Source organism: Achroia grisella, unplaced genomic scaffold (genome assembly GCF_030625045.1).
Source record: "Achroia grisella isolate CSIRO2021 unplaced genomic scaffold, CSIRO_AGI_Agris_v1 utg640, whole genome shotgun sequence".
NCBI lineage: Eukaryota > Metazoa > Arthropoda > Insecta > Lepidoptera > Pyralidae > Achroia > Achroia grisella.
This window is the reverse complement of record NW_026712977.1, coordinates 910,898-934,284: the sequence shown is the minus strand read 5'-3', so window position 1 is coordinate 934,284 and position 23,387 is coordinate 910,898. Positions and strand designations below refer to the sequence as shown.

At 32.5% G+C, this 23,387-nt stretch overlaps 1 protein-coding gene across 1 annotated transcript in view; it reads right to left on the bottom strand.

Moving 5' to 3' along the window:
- The window catches only part of LOC131849345 (dipeptidase 1-like), a 185,058-nt gene that overhangs the window by 83,533 nt on the left and 78,138 nt on the right, over positions 1–23,387 (bottom strand). The window contains exons 3-4 of the mRNA XM_059199407.1: positions 10,090–10,231; positions 4,542–4,698 (exon numbers count right to left, since the gene is read on the bottom strand). Of these exons, the coding sequence (XP_059055390.1) occupies positions 4,542–4,698; positions 10,090–10,231 (299 nt within the window). The remainder of the gene's footprint in view (positions 1–4,541; positions 4,699–10,089; positions 10,232–23,387) is intronic.

Here is a 23,387-nt window from a genome sequence, read left to right as displayed (position 1 = left end):
GCGCTGTCACTGTCTTTCACTATGTAAACTTAAATTTTTAAAACTACGCAACGGATTTTGAAGAGGTTTTTTTTTTTTGTATATGATAATGAAATGGTGCACCCGCCTGCGCTAACGGTTTACGCTGGCGGGGCACCAGTGGAAGATGATAAGATGAGAATGAGGTCAGGTCAGTTAGCCCATCGTGATAATTTCACCTGGAATTTATCACGATGGTTTCCAGGGGGAACCGCGTGGAGGTCAACCTGACATGGTACATTGCTAGCAATGGGGTCGAGAGTCCACATTACTAACAATCCCTTTCCCCCCTTTTGAAGAGGTTTGTTAATAGATATAGATATAGTGATTCAAGAGCAAGGTTTATATGTATAATACATGTACACCCCGTACGAAGCCGGTGTGGATAACTAGTATATGATAGAATCCAAACATTATACAGTGATTAAAATTATACACCTTATGCTACAGCCAGGCCTGCTTTAGGACCACTCCTCGTAAGCTTCAGGCACAGGCGCGTCTGGTATGACTATCACACGTGCCTTACGTATAACCCGGTAGACGGACCCAATACCTCATGCTACATTCAGGTCTGCTTTAGGAGCACTCCTCGTAAGTTTCAGCCACAGGGGCGTCTGGTATGATTAACACATGTGCCTTACGTACAACCTGGTAGATGGATCCAGTACTTCATGCTATATTCAGGTCTGCTTTAGGAGCACTTCCCGTATGGTTGAGGCACCGAGGCGTCTGGTATGATTATCACACGTGCCTTACGTACAACCTGGTAGATGGATCCAGTACTTCACGCTATATTCAGGTCTGCTTTAGGAGCACTTCCCGTAAGGTTCAGGCGCCGAGGCGTCTGGTATGATTATCAGACGTGCCTTACGTATAACCCGGTAGACGGACCCAGTACCTCATGCTACATTCAGGTCTGCTTTAGGAGCACTCCTCGTAAGTTTCAGCCACAGGGGCGTCTGGTATGATTAACACATGTGCCTTACGTACAACCTGGTAGATGGATCCAGTACTTCATGCTATATTCAGGTCTGCTTTAGGAGCACTTCCCGTAAGGTTGAGGCACCGAGGCGTCTGGTATGATTATCACACGTGCCTTACGTACAACCTGGTAGATGGATCCAGTACTTCACGCTATATTCAGGTCTGCTTTAGGAGCACTTCCCGTAAGGTTCAGGCGCCGAGGCGTCTGGTATGATTATCAGACGTGCCTTACGTATAACCCGGTAGACGGACCCAGTACCTCATGCTACATTCAGGTCTGCTTTAGGAGCACTCCTCGTAAGTTTCAGCCACAGGGGCGTCTGGTATGATTATTACATGTGCCTTACGTACAACCTGGTAGATGGATCCAGTACTTCACGCTATATTCAGGTCTGCTTTAGGAGCACTTCCCGTAAGGTTCAGACACCGAGGCGTCTGGTATGATTATCAGACGTGCCTTACGTACAACCCGGTAGACGAACCCAGTACCTCATGCTACATTCAGATTTGTTTTAGGAGCACTCCTCGTAAGCTGCAGGCACAAGGGCATCCGGTATAATTATCCTGCCTTATTTGTGCCGTAGGCGGGACGCAACCACAGACAAATTACTAGGACTTGTCAGTTATTTACTCTTTCGGGAAACACAATTAGACTCGTGGTTAGTTTATAATGACATACACATATATTCCGGCGGTTTTACTATAAATTGTATGCGACATACTCGGCAGCGGAATCCGATGATTGTATCTACGTGTGGAGATAGGTAGAATTAATTTCGTATGTATCGTATTAGATATTTATAAATCAATTACAAAGATATTGGTATAAACATAACGTGATATAATATACAAACAATATACTTTATAAATTAATAATTAATTTGTTTACTTTGAATAATAACCTTTGCAGGTGCAAAGGTTATTATTCAAAGTAAACAAATTAAAACATGTCAATATTGATTAAACATTTATCATTATAAATTCATTTACTAAAATAAATAGCTGGTTTTTGTTTCAGTAAATCTTGTAATCAATTTATACGGATTTAATGAGCAGACAGACTCGCAGAGGACTTTAACAAAGTCTCCTTGTGACCCTGGCGACCTTATAGGTCAGATCTGACTTACAAAAATGTCGCATACCATATTCCTACAAAGAAATATAGGCATAGAACCCTTTTTTGTATTCGAAATGTACATAGTCAAGTGGTAATAATGTTTGAAGGAGCATTAATTAAATTCTATTTAAAATAACACCAGGGAGGTGTCAGGAGAATAAGCTGTTTTATTAGATGAGGTGAGAGCGCGCGATGGATAACGGTGACACTGTCGTTGAATGTCAATTAAGTAAATCCATACGTCGCGCCTCGTACACGTAGGTACTCACGAAGATGACAGCGACCCAGTGTATTTATAATGACATATGTAATTTCAAGTCAATAAAGTCTATTTTCGAATGAATAGAATAGGAATAATTCTTTTTAAAATAAACTGTATTATATGTACATTTTATTCCATCGCTACTTTGAATATATCTAGTAATAATTACATGTAAATTGACGCTCTCGTCTGGACATTGTAACATTATATTGTGGAATTAAAAAAAAAAAATATTATTTATTTATGCAAGAAAATTGGATATAAAACTTATCTGTCAAAAAAACAGAATGTTTGAGTAAAAGTTATATAACACCATAATTTTTGTAAAATATTTTTCATGGCATGCAAGATATTCTTCAAACTACCGTCAATGTGCTAGACTTATAAGGACATAAATTAAAAAGTAAACTGACAAGATGGTTTATGTAGGAAAGATTTTACTCTCACAATCTTAATTATGAAATTCTAGCGAAACGCCCCGACTTTGCACGGGTCAGTATTGAAACGTTGCTGTATTGTGTTGTGTTGTGTGTAAGTTCATATTACTCGCTGGTAATGCAGCTTTATATAGGTAAAAGAAAAAAAGACTAAATGATGGTTCACTTATAAAGAGTGCATTGTCGGAACTGAAGTGATTTATTTGCTATATATATATATATAATACGGTGGAAAATAACAGTCATATAATATTTTAAATTAAAATACAAAATCTTATTAATTTTTGTATTAGTCAATTTTATATAAATAAATGTAATATATAAATAGATTCCTTAATAGAATATTCCAATTTTGAGCATATTAAAATATGTAAAAAAAAGGTTAATACTACTCGTATAAAAACATATTTCTGACAACCACTTAAACAATCTATTTTTGAAAGGTCTAAAATATCGCATTTATGTAAAGATCGATAATTTATTGTGAATTTTAATATTTTTTTCAAATATTGCACTTTTATATTAGGGTTTTAACAATCGGCTTAGGTCTCTTAGTCTATAATTGAATTTGAAAAAGTTATTTTATAAAAAAGTATTTTTTTTTAATTTATATATTATATAAACACTGATAAACCAAAACCGTTGCTCTTTGTAATATTAAATGACTAATATTATATTCTGTGAAATCACTTGAAACATTAATATAAATTTAATTATTCTGATAATTCAATACGTTGATTACCTAATTTTATATGAAATAATATTTCGTTAACACAAAAGCCAATGTCATGAAGTTATGATTTATTTATTCAATTATCTAATAATGTACAACAAATAAACATGACTTTAATCGCCGCTAAAACCAAATATTTGAAAGCAAATTATTGTGGCATAAATTGAATGTACTTGTCTGTTGTCAGTAACACAAATAAATGAATTATATAATCGATCAAAGTTAATTGGTTATAAATTGTATTCCAGTTTTGTTCAAAGCATATGTTTTATTACTAGCCATATAACAAAATGCTAGGCTTTACCACGTCGTTTTTTAATTATAAAATATAACATGGTATCGTGAATTGCATGTCAAACAAGTTGATGGGTAGTCATTCTATTTGTTTCTGAACTTTCATTATATAGTATTTTATATTTTGATTTTTAATTATTCATTCAGTTACTCAACTCCTGTATGTTTAATATTTTTACTTTTAATTTGTGCTCTTTGGTAGTTTGTATTCAGATTTTTATTAAAAATTGAACGGTCTCGGTGGTATAGCGGCTTAACGCGCCGTCTTGCATTCGATGGTCGCGGGTTTTATTCCTCTCACGGCACAAACATTTGCATTCATGTGTGTATTTGTATCGGTCTGGATGTTTACGAAACAAAATATCAATGTATTTGTATCAATTATTTAGTACGCATAAGACAAGGTTTAGTTAGCTTAGCTAGCTAGTCTATACGGTGCTGTGTGAATTGTCCTGAGATCATTATTATTATTATAAAAAATATAAAGGTGTAAAGCATTTGTTTATAAAAGCAACAGACAAATTTCTCTTTCAAATTTTTGGATTAAATTGAATTTCGAATAGAAATAAATAGTGAATAAAATGAAGTTAATTTGAATAGAGATTATTTAAACACTATTTGAAAATCTTCTGACAGCAGGTGCTAGAAATCGAGGCGGGTCTCCAGTTCTCTATAAAAATAGTTGTATCTACTAACCTGAGCTCCCACCATGCCTTCCCTGAGTCTCGGCAGGTCCGTATGCGAGTACTTGGAAATCGACCAGGGTTCCACCACGGTGAGGTCGGTGTCCAGCTCAAAGTCGTTAATTTGGTTGCGCAGAAACTTCCTGATGTTCCATGGCAGGTCGTTGTGACTATAAAAGAGAATGGTTGTGTTTTAAAGTAACAAAAGATAACTGCTGTCAATTTGTGTGTATTTTTTAAACATGAGTAATTTTCTACGTGTACAGATTTTTATAATCTTTTTTTTTTTCGATCAAATCTTGTTCAGGGTGAGTCCGGGGAATTCGGTTTAGAGTCTCGCATAGCATTGAATGTAGCTTCTGGATATCGAAACATGTATTGCGAATGATGAAAACATATTCAGTTCTTTTAATTCTATATTATGTACTTTCAATAAAATGATTGACTGGTTGATTAAAAATTATAAATTCTCTTTTTTGAAACCTGGTCCGCTTCATAAGGTATTATATAATTTTAATCAACATTTAGACTAGATGTTTAACTATCTTTAATGCAATTGAATACCTCAACGTATATGGTCCCTAGAGTGTACTAAATCTATTTTGTAATCGCACATTCATGATTTCTAGACTAAATAGTAATAATTTATGTGTTGGTAATAGCGGCAAAGTGTGCTGCAATTAATATCCAAAATTATCCGAGGTATTTGTGTGTTAACAAATGTGTGTCCACTGACGATAACATGTCATTTAATTGGTCCCCATTGTGTATAAATTACTAAATATACAGGACATTAATGTTATTACAACTGACGAGTGGAGTGATACAAACATTTATTATATAAAACAAAAACAAATGTATTTTCATGAGTATCATTCTATAGATATATTTATCAGTTTCGAATACTTTTTACTTTTTTTACAAGGTATATTAGAATCCAAAATGACTAGGCCTATTGCCGTTTCTCTGATTTATTTAGATTTATTATCACTTTTATATCATTGAGAAGATAGTTTGAAATATAATTTGTAACAATTTTCTTATTATTGGCTTATTGGTTTAATACTTTGACTTAGTCTCAGTCAAAGTATTAAACCAATAAGCCAAAGCTCTTTTAGTGTATTCATATATAGTTATAAATTACATGCAATTTTCATACATTATGTTTAATACATTATATAAAAGCGGGTTATAGCAATAGCGCGTCTGATGGGAAAATCTTGTTCACCCAACTGACAAGTGTGACATCCTAGAACATGTAACAACATATACATATTGTTAGAAAGTATTGTAAACTCAGAGGAATTCACTCAGGATTTACGAATAAATAGATTTAATATTGGTTACATCTGAACTGTTATGCCGGATTGGAGATTTTGGGGTTTTGGTAGTAATATTAATGATGTACTAAAAAAAGACTAGACAAAAAAAAATACAGAAAAGTGGAAAGCCTAAAAAACCGATCAATATTAATTTCCTAATAAATAGTCACTAAAGACTAAGTCTAGTCACTAAATACACAGATTGACTGTATCGAAGACAATCTTTATAGGGCATATTTTCTCCGTAACCTGACTTTCATCACCGCTCTGCTCAGAGATGCCTAATCGACTTTGGGGCGAAATTAAAGGAGGAAGTCAAACGATCATCTGGCTATTCTGCATTCAAATTATATCAATTACATTTATTCACTACAAATAAAAAAAACAGAACTTACACTGTTGGTTCCGAAAGGTCCAGGTGACTTCCTATCAAATGTATGTTACGCGTGTAAGTGTATCGTTCAATAAAATAAAATTGAACAAGTTTGTTGTATCGTAAGCTAATCTAATTTACTGACAAACATAAACTGCTTGGTTTAGAGAGGGACTTTTAAATTACTTCTGAATTGTTGTTACAAAATTGTTTGTCGGCAAGCAAGAACTACTTTTGTTATACACAATGTTATTGTTTAGGAAACTATGTAATATGTAACAATGGGGATGCCTTTGTAATTAAATAAGCTTTCCAATATCAAATACTCAATAGAGTTGGAGTAACCACAATGAATACAAGTAGATATCATAAAGTAAAATGGTATTATTAAGGTAGTAATTGGCTTAAAACATTATTACTGTCTATTCACTTCAAGTTTCTATTATTATTCCTACTACAACATATGTGGAAACCTAACTATTGTTACAAGTGAGTTTGTTCGTATTTTTTGACTGGGTCTATTCACTAACCAACATTACATTTATTACTTTTAGGACAAAGAAAGAACAGATTACTTTAGCTTTACCATTCGATCAGCACAATCACTTACTGTATTTCAAAATTCACTAAAATCTCATTATCTCTCTCTCTGTAACTGCACTATAACTAAATTTTCCTTTTGTTGTCATCCCATATGTAGTATATGTATGTATATAATATGTATTAGTGTGTAAGTTTATTTATTTATACTTATAAAATGTATGTTTGTCTATATGTATATTATAAATATGTTGTCTACTGTGCGTCTTCTATCTTCTCTATGTAAATAGTATCTATCAATACCAGGTTGTCTGTAAGAAATTGCTGTTAGTGATAAGACCGCCTTTTGTATAACTTTTTATAAATTTTTTTATTCTTTGTCTGTATGTCTGTCTGCAATAAAGAATTATTATTATTATTATTACTTTTTACGTTTACACGGATGATATCACATGTGGAAATTAAGTCCTAATAAAAGACAAAGACTGTTGTAGTAGAAATATTAATCAGATAAACAAATACCATGTGATAAATATCATACCTTTTTGACAGAAGGTATCTAAAAAGTGACTTTATACGAGTATCAAAATATAATGTATTTAAAAAAATGCCTGTGTGTTCGTTTGTGAATGAAGATTTCACAAAGTATAGACTAGACGAAGTAGTATAAAATTTTCACTGAATGTTTGTACTTTTTTCCTAAAAATGGAGCTTATTCATCATCGTGACAAAAGCAATATTTACGTTAAATTTCATAATGATCTGTTTAACTTAGTGGCGAACAGATCACAGAAAGATAGACAAACAGACTTTCACTTTTACAATATTGGTATATATTTTTGGCTTCACACAATTTTGAACGGAGTTGCGTTTATTGCGGCAATGGAATTGGTATGAACGATGTCTGTATAGAATAGAGGGTGCCTGACTGAGCTACATTGCAGTGGTGCATAATATTGTGTAAACATTCGAACAACGGCCATGTTGGTATTTGCCAGACCACTGTTACATGTACAAACAAACCCAATAAATTAGGTTATATGTATTTACGGCATTCAATCACATTGTACTAGGATTATAAATATCGATAGTGTAATATTTTATTAGTTACCTGTTCAGAACTAAACGGTTGATATGTGATGCCAACTTAGATTATAAATAATGACGGACGTAGACATCTTAAGCAGATGAAATCGCATCGTAACAGATCAAATCAAATCAAAATACATTTATTCATGTAGGATACTTTAGCCGTCTATTTCTCTGATTCTTTTAATATAAATTGCTTATGGCGCTGTACAATATTTCCTGAGATATTGTTATTATTTTTATATAGAATAGAATAGAAAAATATTTATTCAAATAAACTTAATTTAAGCACTTTTGAATAATCAAAAATTTTTAAATCTACCGCTCTTTCAGAAAGCTGTCTTATCACAAGATGAATAAGCTTGTGTGTTGCTCTTTTAACCTTGTAAGTTTACATTTTACAAGTCGAAACGTGTGAAAAGAAACTATCAACCAACACTAATTTATTTAGGCTCAAATATAAAAACACAATAAGATTAAATCAGTCGTAGTGATAAGAGCAGACCAGTCCCTACAAGCAGCACTCGTTCATGAGTATGACGGATGAGCCAGCCATCACTGCGCTCGACCATATTTTAGGGAGACCAATGGGGCTAATAGGAAACATAAAACGAGAAAAGCATATGCCATTCTTATAAAGTATTTCATGGAAAATCACAATCTACTGCTCTTTCATGCTGTATTATTTTGAAACGTTTGCAGCAATGAAACAGTGAAAAGATTAAACGAACAATTCATAGCACCACTGGTTGCTCAGTTGAGCCGCTCTGCAATTTAATAAACCGTTTGTCACGTATTTGTCGAATGTATTCTGTTATATTCACAGTGAGCAAACCACAACTGGATGAACTGATTCGCCGGATCTAGAATAGGAGGCACTTGGTTGTTACAACTGAAAAATTTACAATCACGAATAAACTGAAAATTACGCACGATTTAAATGTATACCTAATTATTTAAGATCTTTAAAAATTTTTGAATCCGGTGATGGAATAACTGGTAACAAATGTAATAATTGACAATATTGGATTCAAATATAATGCATATTAAGAATGTAAACTTGTACATGTGTTTATAATTATATAATTGATTTTAAACTTTCAAGTAACCCTGAATGAAAAAATATCTAGTAAATTTAAGAATCATAAATGTAGCGAAACATCGCAACATAATCGGTACTTTCGATGATGAGCTATGATGAACATCCGACACAAATAAATTTATAGCACTCCTTTACGTCGAACTTTAAAAAAAGGCGATTCAAATCAATTTGAATGGGCGATAGAGTGAATAATATTACTATTCAAAAGTGGTTGAAATTCAGTTTGAGTAAAATATTTTTTTAACATCTGTTTAGTAACTTCTAATTTTGAATATTAATAAAAAAATCTGTACCAAGTTCATTTTATAACTAAAGTGTGCCTACATAAAAGACAATAATAAAAATAACTATAAATAATATAATAATAACCCTGGATAATACACACAGAGCTGTCTAGTACTAAGTTAAGCAGAACTTGTATATTACTGATATTCATTAATTTTATTATAAAATTTTCAGTTAATTTATAACAAGTAAATAAATTTGAAATGTCTATTCTTAATTTAAAATTAGTAGCTTTTCATTACATGTATATCCGGTACTTACACAAAAAAATGTCTATTTGTCTGTCTGTTATTGCTAATCTCTGAAATAGCTGCACCGATTTGCATAAGACATTCATTCCTAGATGGCTAATATTGTAAGGAGTGACTTGGCTAATTTTATTCCAGAAATTTTGTTTACTTTAATAACAAAGATAAATCCCACGTGGACGAAGACGCGGGTAATAGCTAGTATAATCTACGATAGAACTATTTACTTTTATTACAGTTACGGAGCAGGATCAATTTCTCTATTCATGAAGCCGTCGATGTTTTAATACCATTATAAAGTTTTTTAATATCCCGTTTAGTCTAAAAGTAACTAGTGACTCGACTTATACACGATTTATTTAGTTTATTAAGTAATAAACTGTGTTACTAAAGTACCAGTTAACCTTTTAGAAGTGTTGAGATACTCAGTAAACGTTTAGGATTAAATACACTAGCTCAACCCGCGAGTTTGTACCCTTATATTTTTTTTATTTAGTTTGGGCTGGTGGAGTTACATTCTTGGAACGAAGCCTGCGCTTACACCATTTACAGGGCGGGCCAACGTCGCCGGAAATGCGGTAGTCTGAAACTGAATGACTCACCCGTCAGTAAGTGGAACTTCCTCCAGGATCTGCTTGGCGATCTCTAGCCGCTCGCGGTCGTAGGCTGCAGCTGCAACCACAGCCGTGATGCCCAGTAACACGCATGCTACTGCGCGCCTCTCGCACGGATTCACCATTCTTACTGCAATAAGACATCAATTTTTTTTTACTTAATGCAATTGAAATGGAAAATAGGGTCATCTAATAGTAAATTATCAATTGAAGTCAGATAGACCGTCAGTTTGTTTGCTATAGTATACATGAACAGTACGCACATCACATTATCATGTGAAGCTTGTGATATCACTCATGCGTTGCTATTATAGAGGACTAAAATTAAAACTAAAACACAATTTAATTATTAAGACTAAAACACAATATTGTGTAATTTCTTCCAAATTAGGCGGCTGAATAAGTTTAGGTGTTTGATAATAATAATGCTTTATATTTCCCATATTTTACACTACTATTCAGGAAATACTCTGACTTTTGTGGTATGTATAAAAAATATGTTTCAGTATTCAGTAAAATGTATTATATTAATATTACCAAAGTTTTTTTACATATGATTGCGAATCAATTTTGTTGATATGAATGTGTTTTTTATCAATAAATACCATGAAAAATGTGGTGTTACCCAGCTACAGGCCCCTACTTCGTAAGGATGTACATTTATTATACATATAAACATCCTCTTGAATCACTCTCTCTATTGCTAAAACTACATTAATTTTCGTTGTATAGTTTAAAAGGTCTAAGCGACAGTAGAATCTACTTCATTTTATACTATGTTAATATATATATAATTATATAAACATAAATGCAGGCATTGTTATCTGTCCGTGTTATATAAATTGAAAGGTGGAAATGGTAAACGTTTGTGTGAAAACGTACCTTCTTGTATCTCGCAAGTGAAATACCGCAATCAGAGATAAGGTGGCCGAACTTAACTTTAATAAGTACCCGTCGACCTCAAAGTACAATATAAACTAACTTGTACAGATATTGTAAGTTTATTAAGTTATTTAACAAACTTGTCAACAGTGAGATTGTATAACGTTGATTTATGGGAAAATCTATTTGTAGTAGATTATGGACAAAGAAACAGTTTGATTTGCAATAGTAGCTATATAATGGCCTGCTTAATATTTATACCTCCTTTTTACTAAGTAATAATAATATCTCACGTTAATTCATAAAGACTACATCTAGTCCCAAGCAAAGTAGTATGTAATGAATACTAGACAAATCATAGAATTACATAGACACATTTTTTGTAAATACATACATAATATATAGTGCATAGAAGACCAGTATAGGAAGTCCAATTCGTGAATACCGTGTGGGTAATCGAACCCGCGACCATCAGCAGTAAGGCGGTTAACGCTAGACCACCGAGGACTATTTGTATAATTGTTATCGTTTTGCGACTTGCTTTGATTCATACGAAAATGGATTATTTGGTTACCTATGTATACATAGTTTGGTTTTGCCTATGTATACATAGGCTTCTTTTATCTAAAAATAAGCAGTAGGTAACAGCTATTAATAAAATACATTTATTTTAACATTATGTTCACTATAAATGTAATTTATAATATCTCAAGTATATTCTTATATATAAAATTCTCGTGTCACAATGTTAATTACCATTCTCCTCCCAAACAGACATAATCGATTTTTATAAAATTTTATATGCATAATCAGTAGGTCTGAGAATCGGTTACTATCTATTTTTCATACCCCTAAGTGTTAAGCGATATCCACCCCTAAATATATATTATTTTATTTTTCGACATAATATTTTATTTTCATTTTATTATTATTTAGTATTGAAAAATACATACAACCCTAAATTTTCACCCTTCTATCACCAACCCCTATTTTTTTATAGTAATATTAATTTATATGGCAAAACAACGTTAGCCGGGTGAGCTAGTGTATGTATATAATTTATGAATAGGCATTTTGTTTGTAGTAAATATACATAGATACATATATACTATATTCCCTACCGTGCTGTTAAGCAGTTCAGCAAGCAACTGAGGAAAGATTCATCTGTCACGATAACATAAATAGAACCTTGTTTTAAAATATCGTTTAGAAAAAGTTAATAGGTCTTCTTCTGGAACGGACATTACATTTTATAATAAGAATATTTTTGAACTAACTTTTAACTTTTTCCAATACTTTATAACAGTAAATTTGTATCTGTTATTCTATATATATTAAGTTAATATATAGTGTCCTAGATGCATTTAACTTATTTTTTCTAAAATAAAAAAAAATCTAAAATGAAGTTAGCCTAAGTTACACCTTATTATATCAGCTGTCTGCCAAAAAAAGTCTCGTCAAAATCGGTCCAACCATTTCAGAGATTATCCGGAACAAACACACAGACAGACAGACAAAAATTGTAATAACTGTTATTTTAATGTAGTAAAAAACGGTTATTCCAATATTACAAACATACACTCCAATTTTATTTATATGTATAGACTCTCTAGGAGTCATTCTGGAAGATCGTGTCTTTCCAACAGTGTGAAACTTTCAATAACCGGTGCATTGGTTCCGAAATTGGAAGTCGTGTCGTATCAACAGCTGAAAGGACTGATAGTAGATCGTGGAAGGTGGCGGGAGCTCCACTGACAAGAACACAGCTCTTAAATTATGAATGAATGAATGAATGTATATGTATTCGTTTGATTAGTTAAATATAATTAAAATCAAGCCTCTTTTAGGTACATTATTATTTTTTTATAAAAAAGTTGACAACACGTTTATATAACACACATTTATTCGCGTAATCAATAGGGTTGACTCCTGTGTTGTTTATTAACATAGGAGATAGAATACATCAACCCTATTGATTACAAAAATAACAATTACATTTCGTGTACAATTAGCGAAGATATTACGTAACTATACGAGTATTAAATATAAAAGAAACCTTTTGTTGTCAATTTAAAATATACAGTGGAATTATAAACAAAAACTTCATTTAAGTCAGCCAAGATCACTTTAGGACTATATGTATATGCATGTATATTCTATTCAGAGATTCATCTCGAGTTCGCACGAATGTAATGTAATGTACAGTGTATGTGACAGAGGTTCGTAATTATGTATATACAATTAATTATACATACATATAAACCTCACGGAATAAGTTCACCAAATAATAGTGGAATCTATATTTAAATCCATTAAAATTGCTCCGATTGATCCCCCGTCCAACTCAAACGGGGATCGAAATTACGACGGCCTGAGCCGAGGTTCGAACCCCTAGTGGTGCCCTCAGACTAAAGTCGTATCCGTCAGGTAGGAGTTGGCCTTCAGCCGCTCCATAAGTGCTTCCGCGGGTTTGGAGTGCCACCTGCACTCGCCCCCTAACGTCCGGTGAGGCTGTAAAGGCCAGCTGCGGCCAACAGCATTACAGTAGTCCGAAAAAAAAAGCAGTTTCGAATTGGCAATTGGAGAGAGTCATACGAAAACAGTGTCTTCATTTTATGTTATCATCATTACATAGTATAAAAAAGTCGCTGTATGCTTAAAACTATAAAACTAGGCAACTAATTTTGATCCGGTATTTAATAAATAGGGAGAGTCTAGAGGTATGTTTATATACATATATAATACATATACACCAGTGTGAATTCCGGCCGAGTAGCTAGTATAGTATATAGATCAATAATAATGGCATCATCACTTATAGGTTCACTTTTGATCGGCCCGAATTATGTATATCGATAGTCATGCGTTCAACCTGGAAAACATCAAAAATCTTGTTTATCAATTTAGGTATATATCTAACATTGTGGGATGATTAATCTGAGGTACGGAGGTCATGGTATCAAAAGTTTAAAAAGCCTCTGACAATCCCACCTAGAATAGATGTCATGAAGGTGTATTATGATAAAACATAGAAACATTGCAAAGTCGCTATTGAAATCGTTCTTCTGTAAATATATCCAACAACCCTTTTTACTACATACTCTTTGTACAGCTTCATTGCTAACGGCTACATTTGAAAATTAATTCAGCGTTGCCTTTAAAGTATCATTTTGGAACCAAATGAAGTAGGAAGCCTAAGATAATACCGTGAGAATTAAAATACAAACGCTGCTATATGACTGAGCTAATACACTGTATTTTGTGTGTTAATTTAACAATTACACCAGAAGCCTTTCTCTAGACGAATGTATATATGAGCTTCGTGATCTATAAGATCCTGTATTCCTGATAGTATTGTAGAAAATTAGATTCACAATTTACAATTATGTATTGCCCATTCGACAGTAACAATTGATAATGTAGAACTTGGCTTTTACCGAGCCAATGGTTCTAATATAATTCCGCAACTGTCAATTGTAATCTGTGTGAAATGAGAATTGTTCGCAGCTGCGTTACATAATAAAACGGCTGATGGAAAATGGCGTATTTACTGTAAAATGAACTGAGAAGCCTTAAGATAATGCCGCGCAAATTGAAATAGCAAATGTGTTAAATGACTGGAGTAATTCACAGTATTTCCCAACCGAATCCACAGGTAGTCACAGGTATTACGTATTATTATTTTTCGTATCCACCCCTCGTATATCAAATACGGACGGGCGTAACGATGAAACGGTGCTATGCTGTTTTAACTGTGTGCGAGTGGGACAAAAATAATAACAATGTCACCTTAAAGAGGAGCAGGTAATCCAGGGACACCCGGGAATACGTAATAACGGTCCGTAACAAGGACGAGAGGGCTTTGATAGTAATTAGGCAAAGTGACACCAGGGCTTTTTGTGCCTAAACCGCCTTTGTCTCTGTGAGGACTGAGCCGACTGCGGTTTCAGTATTTATGTATTCATAATGCGTTATTAACCGGTACCGCAAAACCGCGTTTGTTTAATACAAACGTGTAATGTTAACGTGTCATTTCACTTGTATTTGGTTTCATATCACACTACCTTCTAGGGTATTCTTGTCGCTTGTTATTTTTAGCGAATATATCTGCCATTTAATCTTTCTTTTGTATTTGCGACTATATATTTTTTATATAAAACTTTAGTATAGTACTAGTAGACTAAATCTATCTATTACACAAGAACGAGACAAGAAGAATGATAATCCAATGGCAATAATAAATACATACATGAATCATTATTATCATAACCAACGTGTTTACTTATAATAAATTAATCATAGTTTTTAACATATCGTATTTCATCAAAATCTACCGACTTTTAAATGTAGATTACTACTGATACTTAGAGTGAGTTAAATCTACCCGTCAAGTCGGAATGTAGTGTGAGTAGATAAGGACTGACGAGATATATCACTCTAATTCCTTTAGAATGAAATTCCATTTTATCTTGGGTATAATAAAACAGATGTAACAAGTCCTAAATTTCAGCACTAAAGTTTATAAGATTATTTCTATTCTATTCCAGATAACCAAAATAACTACAGTAGCGCTATCAATGTTTGTTAATGCTTACGCATCTGTTTTGAATAAATAGTCTATGCTCGCTCCAAATATATATAGGCCACATTCAACGAAATAGGAGTCACTGACTTGCGTTTTAGTCTAGTCCTTAGATTATTCAGTATAATTAACTACGAGAAGTAATGAAGACAATGACGGGCATGACTCTCATCAACTCACAATGATTAAATTAGCAAACTAAATGACTGGTCCGGCGTCCGCACATTACTGAGGACTATGGTGTTATGTTTCACAGAAACCTTAAGGCTTCTAATGCACTTCTAGCTAGTAGCTATTTTCCCCAAGATACGCAGCGCCATCTAGTCTCAAGCACAGATTATATCGTGGATGCTGGACAGCTGAAGTAAATACTTAAATACATTTTTATGGCAAAAAATACATAGACACACCTAGACTACATCCTAATACAAACAATCATACCGTGTAAGCAAAAGAAACTGTGACCTGTAGTAAAACTGTGTGATAAATCATCAGTACGAAATACTTACTGCAGATTTAGATAAGTTTTTTAGAAAAATTTTAATTATTGACTACTGCTAAGAAGTGAAGGAGCGGCTGAAAATCAACTCCTGCCTAATGGATACTAATTTAGACTGTGAGTACAGCTATGGGCATGTAACATTTGTTATACTCACTCATCTAGAACATTTAAAAGAAGCGAGAAATAAAAACATTGAATTAACGCACTATTAAAGTCAAAGTGTGAAGTTATCACTTATAGTGATAACCAGAAATGTCTTGTATGTATAAATGTTTTGACTTTGATTGATAGTCCAATGTTTGCCTTTCTCGCTTCTAATAAATATTCTCAACAAGTATGCATATGAAATGTTACGTTTGTCACAAGGATGTTAGTTCACAAGCTACGTGTTTTTATATAAATGGAGTGGTAAAGAAGTTGTTGGACATCCTTGTGGTAGGCGGTAACCGTCGTCTACATGCATCATGAACCTGTACCAAGAACTTCAACATCATCATATAACGCTCGAGTCACCATTCCATATTATTATAAAATATCATGTTACCAACTCCATATGCTTTAATATCACTGCCTTATTGAAATAAATAAGTTATAGAATAAGAAGCCAATCATCTTAGTACAGCGGTATAGTAACAAATGAATAGTATCACGGGCGTTTATTTGCTGTTGGCTATAGAGTCCTTTACATCTTCATCGAACGATATAGGGCGAGTACAGATGGCACTCCAAACCCGCGGAAGAACTTTGTCGAGTAGGAATTGGCCTTCAACCGTATAAGTTCTTCCGCGGGTTTGAGTGTGATCTGCACTCGATATGAAGTCTGAGTCTGAGAGCACCGCTAGTGTTTTGAACCTCGGCTAAGGCCATCGTAATTTTGAGCTCCGTTTGAATTGGATGGAGGGGATCGACTGGAGGGAAGAGTCAAGGACGTATCGTGATATCGTAGTGGTCGTTATGTATGTATATTGACTATGGTTATATCCCATTATGTGGACTAATATCTTGTTTGCATTCCAATTACATAAAAATATAATGTTAGCATAGATAAAAGTAGATATTTGATTATCCGCTGAAGCCCCTGGCACGAGACATCTTCGATTTGGTATTAATCATTCCTTAAGAACTCAATTCCGTGCCGTATTCCGTAATAATCTTTTGTAATAATTTATGTTTTCCCCGAGATTAAGGTATATATATATTTATATATATATGAATATCTTTATAGAAAACTCCCCGGGGACATGCCGAGGAGAAAAGACGCCAGCAAATTATTATCTACTATAATGTTTATATTGGGGAAACACAAGAAACATTAAAGAAAATTCGCCGGGAAACATTTTGGAAGTTTATTAACCTATTTACATAATCAAAAAGGTACTTAAGTGTACACAAGTTTCATATGAATCTCTATTATATTGTGATGACCTTGGTGGCCTAGTGTAAATATAGAAGTGTTCGGGTGGTCGCGGGTTCGATGTGTGTACGGTACTAATATTTGTATTCGTAAGTATGACTGTCTGTATTGGTCTGGGGATTTTTTGACCTATATATGCCAAATTTCAATAATATCTATGCTGCGTGCCCTTTGCGTGATATAGTAACAGTATCATTTCTTAAAAAAAAAAACGACAAAACCAGTGAAGCCTGAACTGAGCGCAGAAACAAATAAAAATTCTCACAATCATTTATATAGTTCCTCAAATATATAATAGTTATCTTCAGATACCTTCAGAGACCTTACACTGATCTTCGATTTAGTTTTATTTGTATGTACAGAATCAGTAGCATTTTACGCCCATTTACACAATTTAGGAACAATATTTGACACAGTCGAAATGTGAAAGCACTTTTAAAGGGTGCATATAGCAAAGAAGATAACGTAAAGGAAATTGCGACTCGCTCGAATGTGAAGTGACTGGGTACAATGTTAACACAAGGTATGACGAGTGACGTCCCGAATATTGAAATATTCTGTTTGATTCATTCATTGTTTTACTGAACTACGGGCTTTGTCAACTATTGTCCCATTAGTGGAAAAAACGCTTTGTACGTAGTACGAGGTCTATTGCCTAAATATTGTTATTAGGCAATAGAAGCCGCACTACGCATTTCTTTTACTAAAATAGCGCCTTTGTAGATTGCCATTCGGCCTGTTAACACGCATCGAACCCGCGATCATCATGGTCTCGGGTTCTATTCCTCGCACTGTATAATTAGATGTGTATAATTGATATGGATGTTTTCTACGTATATTTTGTGTGTATTTCCAAAATAAATGCTTGAAATTATTTCTATCCAGTTGCTTAGGACCTATATCTTAAACTGCTTAAACCAGATGGTGCAATGTGAATTGTTCGGCGTTATTATTATTATTATAATTGTGTGGTTTATATGTTTTAATTTTTATCAAACGCTCCGCTTCAATAATTGTTTTCATAAACAGGTAGCCTTTATTCTGTTGTTCAAATTGTATTGGTTTTATTTTCAGATAACAGAGCCTTTTAAATTAGGTATAACAATTAATATTTTGGTTAAATACATTTCTTTTATTTATATAAATAAAAATAGAAATAAATTTATATTATTGCATCATAAAGTACAATTCCGTGATATCAAAAACTGGTAATAAATGGAAATAAAAAACTGATTACTCGCCATGTTGCATATATTATACGTTATATACGTAAAGTAAGCAACGCCTCTGGTTATCCCATCTGTAATCCTAACAGTATATATGTATGTATAAAATTATATAATATAAATATGTGGAAGTGTGTCTATATTTAATATATTAACGCCTTTGTTTTGTCACGTCTATGACTATATATACTAACAGGGACTGTAGGTTCTATTTATACTATATTATTTATTAGATGTATAAAATTTATATTGTTGTCTTTTTACAACTAAACAGCTGAATGGATCTTTAGGGTATTTATATAGAATATTATATACTTGGACAATTATTGGCTAGATGACATTTCAAAAAATAATCTGGACAGGTAAATTAATGAACGAATTATTATGCAGACGAAGTCGCAGATTATGCCATTCGTTAGTTATTACATATATAATATAATCGTATAGTTCACTGATCTTTGGGGGAGAAGTTTGCCAGTTTTCTCCGTCGATAGGCAAAAATGTAAATTCGTTGCTATCACTGGGCCTCATTGATTTGCAAAAACGCTTATCCATTCAGTTCGTATATTTTAATAAATTAACAGAAACATAAAACTCAGTAGCAGTTGTTTATACTTGTTATACATTGTTTATACTTTGTTGATATAAATCTTTGTATAATATGTATAAAAATAAATCAATATTATCTTAATCATGTCATAACTTCCTAACGATTTAAACATTTACATTCATATTTCTTTAGTAATGTTTTATAATATATTTTTAAAAATTGACTGTTGGTATGCCTATTATTATTGCGTGTTTCAATGTAAGCTAAAATAATTTTTTTTCGATTATTTGTCTGTCTGTGCGTTTGGCGCGCGAATCTCAGAAACGGCTTAGCTCATATGGTGCCGTTTTCATTAAAGTAGTGGTAAACGTTACGTACAATCTAGTGTTTATTTTATTCCAATCGGTGTACATAAAATAATTAATTATAATATAATATATATAATAATAATTTTATTACAATGGTAATGTACAATCGTTGAATATGTATAATAGGTGGAATAAAGGTATTTGTATACATTATATAATAATATATTACGATGTAAGTTCGTTATAATGATTATGACACACTACGTTTTTCAACATTTTAGCTAAATTAAACTATAAAACTATGTTGCTTTACCTTTGTTTTATTTTTTAATAATCGCGCTGCCTACTACGAGGCTATTAGTTCGAAATTTGATAAAAAACAATATCCAATAGCGCGGTTATGGAAAATAACTTTGCTATTTGCGTTCAAAACGCATGCATGTTTTATTAGTTGCTTTATGGTATATATAAACCGGTGAAATTAGATCCATTTTACGAGCAAGTGTGTTGAAAAATAAATATAATATTTATGAGAGTTGGATTACGAATCCGTATAAAGAATAAATAAAATTAGAGCATGGACTGTATTTATTGAAAAGAAAGTAATTAATACAAAGGGCAGCAGAAATATGATTTCACCCGGGATGAACGTCTTCCACGCTGCGAACACTCCAAGTGTTCGGATCGTGGAAGCGTCATATTTCTGCTGCCCTTTGTATTCATTATTTTCTTTTCAATAAATATATAATAGTAATCAATGTAACACCAAACGCTTACGTTCCGTTACGCACCTTTGCTCAGGAACGTCCCGAAGTGTAGTACAGTTTTGTGGCCATGAGTAAATATATTCATAAAAACAATTATGCCTATTATATTAATTAAATCTATAATTTTATTGTTTTAAACAGTTAAAATTACGGAGCGTCCATTTTGTTCCAGTTCTAATGTTCAATTTTTTTTCGATATTCGAAATTTAAATGGCCACGTGTTTTTATATGTGGCCAGTATCAAGCGCCCTTGTCTCTAGTAAGCAACCTGCTTAGACTAAAGAAGTTCGGAATACGGAACAATGAGTTACCAAAATTTCAGGTAACTATACCGTTTATGTGATAGAATGTGTACAATTGTGAAAAGAGTTTGATACGGATGTAAATATGCAACAAGGCAATAGAGCGATCTTCAATTTATAAGAAGAATAGATAAAACTGTACACAGGAACGGCGGCGCATGAGGTCGTAACAATTGGCTGAATTTGTGTATATCGTAAACTGGAGATGCGGGCTGAGTTCCCATTTCTACAGCTTCCAGACCAACACAATCTGTTGGGAATGTTTTATAGTTTAGTGGCTCTATAAGGATTACAATACATTGGTTGACTTTGATGAGGACTTTATAATATTAGTTGTGCACACATGATTGTACTCTTAGTATAATCTATCTTCATGTAAATTTTCTTTAAAATTCGTTTAGCCGATTAGTTGTGTAGATGTAATAAACATAGAAGTAAATGGATACCACTGTCACATTTATTATTTTAGATTATATATGTATCGACTTAAACATTATTCACAATACTATTATAAAATATTACAAATTGTTGTTCATGATTTTCCTTTCGGTTTCAGTCGCCTATATGTTATACTGATGTATAAGGTATATTACTGTTCCTCAAAATCTGTTCAGTAGTTTTTGCGTAAAAGAGTAACAAACCAAAATCCATAAAGTAGTTTGAAAGAGTAACAAACATCCATACTCTTTCGCGTTTATAATTATTATTTTTATTAAATTATTAAGATCCAGATAAGATTTATGTTTTTATGGTCTATTATTTGATATCGATAAACAATATACAATTGTCCCAATTTTTTTCTTACTTCTGTTGTCTGCTTTATATTCGATACATACAATTACACAATTCCTTCCTAGAAACCGTCTTTCCATAATTTCATTTACCACCGTAATATAAATGCAGTGGCTTCGTTCACAATTGTATTAAATAAATAAAAATGTTTTAGTGCTTATCTACACAAATAAATAAAATTGAATTTCCTGTTTGTAATTTCAATTAACATCTTTTCACTATATATATAAAAGTATAATTTAAATTTGTGAACAGAGACAATGGATAAAAGATTTTTTTCAGATATATGTGTTTTATATATTGTTTTACATATATATGTGTTTTATTTATACTCTTTATTGCACCAATTACAGAACAAAAAGAAAACAATTAAAATAGAAAACATACATTGACTACCTTTGTGTAGATAGAGAAATAAAAATAAGAAAAGGGTAGTACGTACGCACGTAATAAACAAAAATAAATATATATGACTCAAATATACATAAATATTCATATATATATATATATTTCGTAATAGTTTTTATTTCATAGTAATTTACAATCCATAAAAGGTAGATAACGTATGGAATAATTTAGGATCGTATGTAGGTAGTTCATTGTTAGTAAGCTAGTAAATAAATAAATTGAAAATTTAAATGGTAACAGATATTCCACGAAATGTTTAAACCCTGAAAATTAACAAAAATATTTTCTAGATATGAAACCGAATACCAAAAAGATTTAAGTGTAATTTTATATACAAAAATATCATAGAAACACATATAAAAGGACATAACAACAAGCTGAAAAAAGAGTATAGTTAACAATAACACAATAAAAAATAAAATAGAATATTTTTTCGAATAACATCTCTTTTGTGACTGTTTAAATTTAAATTTAATACTATTGACTTTGATTACTTGATTTTTGTAATATTTATACAAAATAGGATATTATAGGTTATACGTTTATAATCCTAAAGATCGATGATTCGAATTTTAAATACTGTTAAACTCTATGATATCCCACACGAGTATAGAGGGAGATAAAATATAAATTGTTAAAAAAAATCTATTATATGTATGTCGTTTGTAGTCTAAGTAAATATTGTAAACCTGTTGTATGATATTTCTACCAAATTGAATTTGAATTCAATTTTACTTTAGACAATAACAAACATCTTAACATCCATACATCATCCTCACACAAACTTTTGAGTTAATTGTTGACGAGATACCTCCTTTTATAAATTAATTTATTATTGACACATGTTTAGCTTGGAAGTAGATGGCGCTGTATGAATTAACCAGGGTTATTTTTATTATTTATAATATGCTATATCAAAAACACTAGGAGTATGTATATATAACATGTGGTGTTTTCCTTATACTTACCTTCGTTTACGTCTCACAATAGCATGTTAAGTAAACAAAGTCTTTTTAGTAAATAATGTTAGGCACCAACTTTGATTACGCACTCCACTGAGCCACTGTTAATTAAGTACCAAGTACATTCTCGCCAGCGAAATAAGTATAATTGATTACCACTCTTTGTTGGACATAAAAGTGTTCGAAGAAAAACGTTACAATACTAAGAAAAATGGTCGGCCAGCCTGACGGTGGGTAACTTAATGTAGATAAATGCATGTACTGAGTCAGTCTCGAACGATCTGCCTTTTGAGGTTTAATGATCTTTTTAATCGATTGGGAATGGAGAATTTCAAGCATACAGCCCGCCCGAAGGCAAGGTAAAGGATCACAACACCACATTCATAATTTGAATTGCCGATTCTTATCATACGGTAATAATCGGCAGTCACTTTGGTTCTAAAGATTACCATAGAAGTCAAATGACAATACAAACACTTAATATTAATTCTATTCGAAGAAAGATAATTTATATTTTATTCTGAAAGCATACTGGGTTAGTCCACCGCTTTATTTCCGTGACGGTCACGTTCTGTTATGCTCGCTCTATAC